Source organism: Topomyia yanbarensis, chromosome 2, assembly GCF_030247195.1.
Source record: "Topomyia yanbarensis strain Yona2022 chromosome 2, ASM3024719v1, whole genome shotgun sequence".
NCBI classification, from domain to species: Eukaryota; Metazoa; Arthropoda; class Insecta; order Diptera; family Culicidae; genus Topomyia; species Topomyia yanbarensis.
The window spans coordinates 106799074-106810895 of record NC_080671.1 but is presented as its reverse complement, the minus strand read 5'-3'; the positions used below and the strand labels follow the sequence as shown (position 1 = coordinate 106810895).

General features: G+C 38.2%; 1 protein-coding gene across 1 annotated transcript in view; it reads left to right on the top strand.

Annotated features, from left to right (window-relative positions):
• The first annotated feature begins 6855 nt into the window (after window positions 1-6855).
• The window catches only part of LOC131679135 (gustatory and odorant receptor 22), a 31033-nt gene continuing 26066 nt past the window's right edge, over window positions 6856-11822 (top strand). The window contains exon 1 of the mRNA XM_058959730.1: window positions 6856-7415. Within this exon, the coding sequence (XP_058815713.1) occupies window positions 7292-7415 (124 nt within the window). The 5' untranslated portion in view covers window positions 6856-7291. The remainder of the gene's footprint in view (window positions 7416-11822) is intronic.

The window sequence follows — 11822 nt, the reverse complement described above, 5'->3', positions numbered from 1 at the left end:
TCGCCGGGTCTTCTCTTCCTAACTATATCCTCCTGGCTAAGCTTCGTCTAGCCGTTCGCCTGGTTATACTGCGGTTCATGAACTGCACTAACTGCAAGCAGTTAGGCCACACAGTCACCTATTATGGCAATAAGAAACAGGGTGGTAAATATGGGGAAGAACATGAGGATGATTCTTGCGAAACGTTTGTTTTCTGCGGGGGGACTCCGCATTATTTCCCTTCATGTTCTGGCTATACAAGCCGCGCGGGTATAAACATAAGCGTTGTTTTGCAGAAATGCTTAAGAATGTTTCGCCATCTGTCCACACCAAAAATTCCCTTGCTCTTTTGGCTCGTGTTGAGAATGAATCTCCACATCCACAAGAGGGATCCTCTTTTGTTAAACCAGAAACGTCCAGGATGAGTAGAAATCTGTCCACCCCGAAACTGCCTTGCAAGAGGTAAAAAGTATCCTCCTCTGTGACTGTGCCAACTACATGTAATAACAACATTGGTAGTACTGCCTTAAAGCCTAAACAAGTCACTGCTGGATTTGATATTTTCAATTCCAAGAAGGAGTACCCAGCTGCTCCAGTAACATCAAAAATTCTAAGTGTCCCCTTTTTTCAAACAGATGCTCAGTTCTGTATGAAATGAATTTTCAGTGCAGTATGAAATGAAATTTTCTGATAAAGTGGACATAATTTTAAGCTTCTGATACTCTTACTTCTGATACGTTTTCTCCTTATAGTGCAAACACTGTTGAAGCAGTTGACTTCTAAATGGCCCTCTTCGATGGCTAAATCATCGAGCGAGGTCACCGATTCGGTTGCTGTTCTACAGTGGAATCAACGTAGGTGGAATTGCAGAAGTATCGTCCTGAAAATCGATTCTATCAAACATTTACTAAACAGTTTGAAATATGATTCGCATCCACGACTTTAGTGTAATTCATCTGGATCGAGAAAACGAACATCTTTACTGAAGACCAACAATCTTTATTTACAGTACACTCGAAATTATAGACCGTTGTTTGCGAATAACCCCTTAAAACGTTTTTTCACATAGCTTCCTAACTATCGTAGATAAAGTTTCAGCATGTTCCAGAAAGTTATTTGCCTTGTCAAGATACGTGTTTTTCCGAAAGAGATCGGCGAAGTTATTGGGTAATTTTTGATAAAATTATCGAAAGTTTTAAAAGTAAAAACTTTTAAACAGGCAAAAACGGACAGCCAGCTCTAATTGTAATTAGAAGTGCTATAACAACATTATAAAACTCAATGGATTTAACTTGTCTCTTGTTGTCTCTAGTAGAGTTATAGATGAAAATACGTTCGATATCTTGGAAAATATTCGAGATAGGTTGTAAGTGAACTTCGTAAACCGATTGCGAAAGGATTTTGTTCATCCACATGCAAAATGCTGGTTTGTCGGAACGCGCCTTGATAAAAATGATGAATAAGCGTCATTCAACCATCTCAAAGTCCTGTAAAGGTTCCACAGGCTCATTAATAACAACTCAAATTTGAGTTACCAGCCACTCAATTTCATGGGAGCACGTCGTTTGGTATAAGTTCATTTGGCATAAGTTCTTTTGGCATAATGTTCATTTGGCATAACAGTAGGTGACACATACGTTCGTTTGGCATAATGTTCATTTGGCATAATGGTCATTTGGCATAATGGTCCTTTGGCATAATGGTCGTTTGGCATAATGGTCATTTGGCATAATGGTCATTTGGCATAATGTTCGTTTGACATAATTTAAAAAATACGTTGAATTTTCTGTTACTAGTCGTTGACGCCTAATGTGGCTACGCCACATCGCTTTAAACCCGGTGCTGTCCGACATCGCTCCGCTCCGTCGGACTTGAACTAGTTGATAGCCCCTATGTTTGAGTAATCCGGGCAAACGAGTGGATCACAGGTTTGCTCGCGAGGGGCCGCCGACGCACCATCGGAACCCGGCGGATTCCGCTTCGGATCCTTGGTCTCAGTTATGCGACAATGCCAAGGGTTAATTGGTATATAGGTTCAAATAACTGCTCATATTTGAAAGAAGAATCAACCCTTATGTTTAAGTAATCCGGGCAAACGACTAAATCAACACTTTGCTAGCGAACTTATTAAACATGCAGATTAAAAGAGCTGCTCATTTTTTAAAGAAGGAGTCAACTCCTAATTTTGGGTAAAACGGGCAAACCAGTATATCACCAGTTTACTTGCGAGGGCCATTTGGTATGCAAATTTAAAGAACAGCTCATGACTGAAAGAAGGAATCAACCTTCTGGCAAATATACACGTATATATTTGCCAGAAACAAGGATTGATTCCTTCTTTAAGATATGAGCAGTTCTTTGAATTTGTATACCAAATAGCGCTCGGAAGTAAACTGGTGATCCACTCGTTTGCTCAAACTTAGGGGTTGATTCCTTCTTTCAAACATGAGCAGTTCTTTGAATCAATATACCAAATAGCCCTTGGAAATATCGCATAACCGAGACCAAGGGGCCGAGGTGGTCATCGACCGGCCGTCATAAGTGGCTACCTCTCACCAGCAACTCACTCGTTTGCTAGGGTTACTCAAACATAGGGGCTATCAAATAGTTTAACTACCATACTGAAAGCGATGTGGCGTCGCCACATTAGGCGTCAACATTAAATATAAGAGATTTCAATGGATATTTCAAATTATGACAAACGACCATTATGCCAAATGACCATTATGCCAAACGACCATTATGCCAAATGACCATTATGCCAAATGACCATTATGCCAAATGAACATTATGCCAAACGAAAGCATGTGTCACGTGCTGTTATGCCAAATGAACATTATGCCAAATAAACTTATGCCAAATGAACTTATGCCAAACGAACTTACGCCAAACGACGTGCTCCCCAATTTCATAAAGAGTACACGTAGTCAAAAATTGAGTTTTCCTCGTTTACTCAGTTTTGAGTTTGGGATAAAAATACATTTTACTCAAAAGGCAAATAAAGAAAATCATTCCGCATTTTTAATAAAATTACAGAGATTTTCGTTGGTATTTCAATTGTCGTTTATCTGATCGGCACCTTGTAGAAAATGCAGAAACTACAAAAAACAACTGGAAGTTACATTTGAAAACAAGCAACACTCAATGAAACTTACCTTCTAGCTTTAAGAATGATCAGCGTCTTCAACTGCAAGCTATTTTTCAAGTTTAAGTCGACGCCTGATTCCGCACACTTTTTTGAGAGAATTTTTTTCACTCAGAGCTTTGAAAATTTAACGCTTACTCAGGAGATGAGTTAATTCTACTAAAATTAAAACTCATTTTTTTGACATATTGCTATTACTTTTGAAATTTAGTGCTCCGAACACAAATTTTGAGTAATTCTGAATAAGCGTGCAGGACCGGAAGGCACTGGACCAGAAGTGAGAGCCGTACGAAAACCGGAAGTACCTCGTAAAAAATACCTGATAGCTCTCTTTCAGCTGCATCCCGACCTGAATGAAATAACAAGATTATAACAAAATGCAATTTTCGTAGTAAGCTGTGCTCTAAATCTAGTCTCGTTAGTAGTTAAAATAACAGCAAATTATAACAAGTAACAGCGCGAGATATAATTCTGAAATGTTTCTGTTATGCATTTCTGATCGGGATCCAAACTTTTCGACGCGGGACTTGATCAAAAAACTTTATGTTTCACAAAATTTCGTCCAGAGGGGCAAGAAACGGTCCGGGTTGCAAACCTACAAGATGCAGAAGTTTCCAAATCGAGACCCGAAAACTCTACACGACGCACAGTGGCACCTCTTCATACAACCCAAGTAACCAATAAGCATTATAACGTAGCCTAACATCTGCTTTAGATCCACATATAAAGCTGTCTTAAAAACCGTGAAGCCCTAAATACTGATATAATGCTGGTATAATGCCAGAAAAGGCGAAATATAGTGCTATGATATAGCACCAGCGCACAAATGTCAAATTTGAAAGCCTTATATTGGCACTACTAATGCTATTAAAACCATTTCTCATGTTTCCTTTCGGTATGATGCGCAAAAACGAAAAATATTAAAATAAAATGTTCTGTTTAAAGGCGAAATTGACTCTCCTCTACTGCATTGTAATGAATATCCTTAATGGGTTTTCGTTCTCACATGATATGAATGTGTTACGAAAATTACTTTTAGTAAGTCTCGAACAGAGGTACCTTGCCTCCTTCACGGTAAGTGCGCTGCGTTTGCTGCTTGGACTATATTGCATATGTTCGATTGAAATGAAATATGCCGAATATAATCTTCAAGAAGAGTTGCAGAACGAATAAACCCACAGCATTACAATAGCTTTATATCGGCTTTCTATTTGCTCTATAATGGCACAAAATGCACATGTGAAGCTTACATGCTTTAAAGATCCTTGCAGCATGTACGCGTTATATCAGCTTTATATACGCATATAGAGCAAGCGATAATGCTATATGTCGGCTGCGCAGTTATGCATTATTGATGCTAATATAGAGCTTTTTTGCGTTGTTAATGCTATAATGGTGTTTCAATGCGACATTTGTGCAAATGTATAGCTAATATAGTGCAATGGCTTACTTGGGAAAGTTGTGACAAAATTATAAAATTGGTTTATGTGGCTGAAAACTAGATTTTTAACTAATTTTGGGTCGCTGAATCCATTTCTGCTAACAGTTTTGAAATTCCATAATTCTTTGTTTTTCGGCTACTTTTATGTAAACCCATTTGAAGGCGTTGGTTGTTAACGGATTAATATACACGTTAATAGTAGTAGCCAATCACATTGGATAACAGAAATGGATGACAAAACTAGTAAAAATCACTAATTTTTCAGTAGTATGAAGTTGTTTAGGCAACCAATTTGTAAGAAGATATATGAGCTACAGGGCGTCTCCACATGGGTGTTTTCAAAACCATAGATATAGCAATTTCGGCACAAAATTGCGCGCCATCAGGCCTATATATCTTAAAACAATACTTAATTTTGAGTCAGACTCATGATAAGTGACCCATGGGAGACCATCTCAAAAATTGTGAGACGTAGAAAGATATATTTCTGATATGACATTGAATTTCTCAATGGATTTGTCTGGACGCAGAACAAACGTAAAATATATCTGCACAAAAAGATCACATCTATAGTTTGGCATATTCATTCTTTTTCCAAAGAACTTAAAACTACTACAATCGGCCATGTAGTACTTGAGATATCGTCATTTGAACTTCGTCGGTACGAACAATTTTCATGAGTTAAATGGAAGAGAAATCCTCGACATCACTTGCTTCAACGACATGTTAAAAATTCATTTTTCATCCAATTATCATAACATTTTGAGATAATTTTCTTCAAACTGAGAGAAGAATAAAATAAATATTTACAAAAAAATTACAAGACATTGATTTTTGGGGTTTTGTCACTCGTCGAGCCACTGTGCGACGCGGCTAACGAAATACCGGTGCTGCGTCATTGATGATGGAAACTACATCAAAGCGGAATTCAAGCAGTAGCCGGAAAAGAAATATTTCACGAGACAAGTTTGATGTGGATGATCGCTTCAAACGGCAGAAACTGTCGAAATTCGCTTCGAAGTACCTGATTTGGCAGGCCATATGCACTTGTGGCAAACATAATGAACCAACCCGATTAGAAACACATAACAGAAATATTTCAAAACTTTATCTCGCATTGTTACTTGTTATAAATTTGTATTATTGTAACTACTAACGAGACCTAATTTATAACACAATATGTTACAGAAATTGCGTTCTGTTATAAACTTGTTACTTATTCCGATCGGGAATCGTGCCAAAAGGCACCATGAAAGTGAGATTTACAAAAATGAGACCCTCCAAAAACGTCTTTTGCCATTCTGCCATTCAAAAACCGTTCTTTTGGCCTATTCCAAAACCGCATAGGATTGGTATGCGGGAAATTCGGTGGATGTTGTACCGAATGACATGAACCCACAGAACTGCCCTGAGCTCCGTCTGATCGAAACCTATTGGGCCATGATGAATCGCGAACTTCGGAAGACCAAAGGAGTAGCGAAGGACTAAAAGCAAATGATCAGGAAGAGAAGAAATTGAGAAAAAAAACATACCGAAAACGAATGTACAGGCTCTGTATGTAAGCTGTACTAGACGTTTGTAAGCTGAAATAAAATTTGGGTGTCAATTCGATAACTATATAGCCGATTTACCAATCAATCTAAAGTATCACAAAAATTCGACTCACCTTTAGAGAAGCGCTTAACGTCCAGTATGAATCAAACCAAATATGCATATAAAAGGTCTTGAGTGATAGGTTGATATCGTCGACGGACATAAAAAGCATCTAACTCATAGATACCATGCGACCGTACCTGAAGTGGCTAAAATCAAGTTTGAACAAACTCTAATTCGTATTATCATTGTGGACTTGGAATGTGCAAACATGACCCAAAACCTATATACGAAAATGACATAATTACAGCATTACATTAAGATAATCCATAACAAATCCAACAGCGTGCTGCTCCCAACCATTATCCACTCATGAATCATGGATATGGCATCATTTTCCATTAATTCAATTTATGACACGACCAACTAACCTACTGACCATCAGCCTGAAGAGTATAATTTAGCGCCAGTAATGCCCCTAACGAACCGCAGCGCATATTTCACCCCTTAATCCACCATTTGTCATTCATCCATCAATAAAAGACAGAACGAGCGAATTAATTTTGAACCAAGAACAAACAAAAAACCAACTTCTCTCATAAATCTTTAATTACAGTTTCAATGGCCTTGTTCTCCTAGCAGCTCTAGTATAAAAGTATCCCCATGACGGTAGCGTTTTTGCTAAGTTTCCTATCCACGCTCTGTGTCGCATCAGAAATTATACTACAACCTACATAGCAAACATTACGACTACGATTGAACAAACGATAGTGGGTGCACTGAGTCTACTATATAGTTATGTTCTAACGAATGCGAACCTATTGCTAGTCCTACTGCACAATAGTGTACCGGTTGCACCAGATCGAACAAATAAACAAACTCAGCGGCAAATTATATCAATATCCAATAAGCAACCCGATGCCAGTGCAGATACGGAGGAAGCGCGAAAAGTACATTAAAATCATAAATACTGGGTGCTGAAATCGAGAGATAAACTCTTCTGCATAGGAAAAGGGCAGCAAAGACCAACCGACGGACCAACCGACAAGAAATATTGGATATTGTCTAACCCGTGGATAGTGTAAATTAATCACAAACTCTCAACAAAATATCAGATCATATCGCACACCGAAATGATTCACAGTCAGATGGAAGCTTCCCCCTATCGGATGCGGGAGCAGATTTTCAACCCGAATCAGCGCCAACAGCTGGAAGATAATCGCCGAATTAAAGAACAGCTGGAACAGTTGCAGAAAGGTATATAAATTAATTACTTCTGGTATGAGCTTGTTGGCGTATAATTTGCTAATTAGTAGAAATGCGTTTCGAAGTGAACGCATGGTGATTTATATAGCGATTGTATTATGAGAACTTCAGAGTTTTGCAACATTTACTGTAGCAGCAGGCAATCGCTCAATTAAAATCAAACAGCCACTAACATATTCTTTTTAGGTTTTCGTAAATAATTATTGTTCCAATAAAATTTGGAATATTCAAATATTCATTTTTAAGACTTCATTCCAAATATAATAGTAGGTTCTTACCAACAATGTTGGCTACAGGTATTGCATTTATCACTCATATGAATAAATGCATCCGGATAATTTGCTACTGCGACAATAAAAACTCACATTTTCACACGAAAAGTTATTGGCACTCGCACAACTTCTCCGGATAAATACAACGTGTTACTTTTCCGGATAAATAAAACCGCCGGAGAATGAGCGAATGACTTTATCACGGTATCCTTTTTGCGCTCGCTGCCTTGTTGTCGCTATTCCAAAACACGAAACAAAACAGGTCGATCGTACTTCTTTGCCGCCTTTCTTTGAAATAAAAAGTATATTTCGACGCTTTTATCGATTTCCACGAAATTAAAATATTTCCTTTTCCGGTGAGAAGGAAAAAATCAAAAAAAATTTATCCGGAAAATTATTCTCACGCTATTTGTGGAATCGGAGAATTTCGCGAAAAGTTGGACATCGGATAAGCTTCTTCTCGCGTGAGTGAGAGAGAATTACAATGCCTGGTTGGCTATCAAAAAAACTTGTTTTAATCCAATTAGTGGTGCAATTATGTCTTTCTAATTGATACAAGATACAATTACCCCCCCCCCCCCTTTGGACTGATTGGATTGATGGATTTACAAACAGCTTAATGTATCAATTAATAATAATTTAATTTCGTAAATCTCCATTTAATGTGTCAACTAGGAAAATAGCCGTCCAAATTATATTGTAGATAATTGTAACTTTTCATATCGATCTCTAACAAAAGGTTGCTTTAAGATCTTGATTGCAACACTTCTCGATAGTGGGGCATCGAGGAAGCCAGGAGGGCCTATTTGGCAATTTATATGTTACTTTTTCCTACTCTCACTCGCCCAATACAAAGATCAGCCTTTAGTTTGTGTTTGTAGTATTTCTATGGTGTTTGTAGTACTAATATATATTTTTCATGTACTGTATGTTTTTGCCTTTCCCGTCTTTCATTTCAATTATTTTTTGCCGTTCTGTTCTTAATTGTCACAATACCTAGTGTCTTTCACTAATATATTTTAGTATACGCATCGCACGTCTATGTAACTTTAACTGAATGTATGTCCAACTATCGTGTTGTTTCTTTCATTGCTGTTTCTTTCTCGGCGTCACTCAAAAGTCCCATGGGAATATGCAAACGAACAAACGGTTTTAGAAGCGCATTAGTACACGCGAATTTACAAACGTGCTAGCAAACGAGACATACAAACGCCTACGCGACAGAAAGAACGCGTACAGTAACATACATGCGCTCGAACGTTTCGCGATAAAACAAATCCGGTCGTGAACGTGATCAATCACACACGAAACCCTCCCGACGATTAAGTCAACGCGTTAGCACTTACGAATTTATAAACGCGGTCTCAAGCGCCAAAGTACAAACGCCCGCTGCCACGAAATCATGAATCGTACTCGCCCGGGAGCTCTCACTCTAAAATACGAAACTTATATACACTAGATAACAAGTTTTAGGGCACCATAAATGGAATTTTCCAGTGAGAACGGGGACCTCACTTTCTCAGAACCCCAACCCGTGCGAATATTCAAAAGCGCACCCGAATATGCAAACAATTACACGATTTTATAAACGAAACATGCGAAGTTTTTCGCACGCAAGCATCCGCGGCATAAAAACATTCATGCGATCGAGCACGTTAACCTTAAATCACTTGTATCCTTCGCGATAATACAAATATGGTCATGCATGTGAACATGCAATTGCGATCATCCGCACACACCTACACCCGCGATCTCGCATACATAAAACACTCCGGTGATCAAGTCAATATGTTAGTGCTCACGAATTCATCAACACTATCTCAAATGCGATTATATCAACACCCGTCCCCACGTGATAAAGAATAGTTCTCGTCTGGAAGATTTCAATCTTGTCTGAAAAAACTCATATACAGTAGAAATCTCAGAGTGCCATGGCCGGATAGTGATATGGGGAAACCAGAGGGGGAACAACTTGACAGCTCCTATACAAATCGTTGACTCGTTTTTTTGGGTCTGTGGGTCTAAAATGGCGGATTAATCTTTATTCAAGAGCAATATCTAAAAAAAGCGTAATGTAATCCTTAACTTGTTTGTATTTATATTAAATTATTAAGCTGTTTTGAAATGATCATCTTGATTACCTCTTCTGAATGTAAATAAAGAAAACAAGTTCGTAAAAGACGTCACGAAATTATTAAGCCTTAGCTAAATTTCAAGGGCATAGATAGTTGAGGAATAGGGCGTAGTGAGGGGGGGGGGGGGCACCATATAGAAATTCGAACTCAAATAACTGAAATATTGTCGAGTTTGAATATTTAGATGAATTATTTTAAAACATTTGTACAATGTTCTATGCATAATAGTAACGTAGAAAGGAACTATGCTATATCCCTCTGCCTTGACTTAGAGCAATTAGGCAATCCACTACGACGTTTGTTTGACAATTCAGCCCGACTACCATACTTCGTTAGCCCGATGTTGGATCGAATCGACGATTTTGTCGGACGTCGCATCCATCCGAGTTACGTCAGAAGAAATAATCAGCTGATCAGAAATGTCTCATGGATTGCCAAATAGAAGTAAAGTTAGAGACTGAATCAACTGATGTCGAGTTGATATGTCAGAGGTTTGCATTGACTATGTTTCAGTTTATTACGCACCATAATTTGAAAGGATGCTCTTTCCGATGCTGTTCGATCGCCTGAAGCAAAAATTGCTGTTGAACTGGGACTCTGATAGATTGTACAAATGTTTTAAAATAATTCATCTAAACATTCAAACTCGACAATATTTCAGTTATTTGATTTCGAATTTCTATATTCCCCCCCCCCCCCTCACTACGCCCTATTCCTCAACTACCTATGCCCTTGAAATTCAGCTAAGGCTTTTGAATAATTTATCCAAAAATATCAATGTGGTAAATCTAAAATATATGATGTTATTTTGGTATGCAATATAAAATATCATTGATACACCCGCAGTGTTGGCAAAAAAATTATTTTTGGCGTTTAATTCGATCTGTCGAAGTTTGAACAGCTATAACTTGTTTTAGAGACATTCTAACACCATACATCTTTCGGCAAATTTGTTCAGCACATCCTGAACTACACTTCTATCTAATTGTCGACGTACTGCAAGAAGAATTATAGTCTGTAGAATTGAAAATGCAAAAAAGTAGGGTTTTCCATACTAATTCCTATTCAAATTTCAAACGCAATGCGCTACGCCGGGTCAAAACCAATCGATCCCAAATTTTGCACAGTTGTTTGGCTCCCCAAATGGAACCAAAAAAGTGCTGTGCTGAAAAAACGACCATTTGCCCCACCCTAATATGCAAGCACACAGTTATGCAAACGAATTTATACAAGCGAAGTTACATACATGCTACACAGATGCCCACTCAATCAAGCTCGTTAACATACAAACACTCGAACTCACAAATATAAAAACGCCCTGTGATAAGGTGAACTTTTTAACACCTAAAAATATATAAACGTGAACTCAAGTATGACCATTCCAAAAAAATGGTCATTTACACGAGACAACAGGTTTCAGGGTGACATGTCCGGGAACTCGAGTGATATGAGAGAACTCGCTCTCTTCTAGTATCTGAACCTCGATTTGAACAGTTCACTAAAAATTAAGTATGAGATTAACTGTCCGTGCGATTATTAAAGAACATACGCTAATGTGCGAATGGTAACCCAATTATAAAATCAAATTTATACACACAAAGTTACATACACACTAGCACACACGACAAACACGTTAACATACAAACGCTTGAGCCTTTCGCAATCATCCACTCACACCTACGCCCACGATCTCGCAAACATGAAAACCCTGGTGATTAAGTGAACGTTTTAGCACTTCAAACTTTTAAACGTATTCTCAAGAGAGGACCTACCAACGCCCATGTTCGTACGATCATGAATAGGTTATGTGAAGGTCCTTACCTTCGGTCCTAGCGACCTAGATGCCTTTAGTTGAGCCAAACAAAATGACGCTTATATCCACATGATAACATGATGCTATTTAAATCAATCATGATATCGCATTGGCGAAGCTGACAAACTCGGTATTCATGGACAACTTCTGCGCTGGTTTCGTTCCTACCTCGATGGAA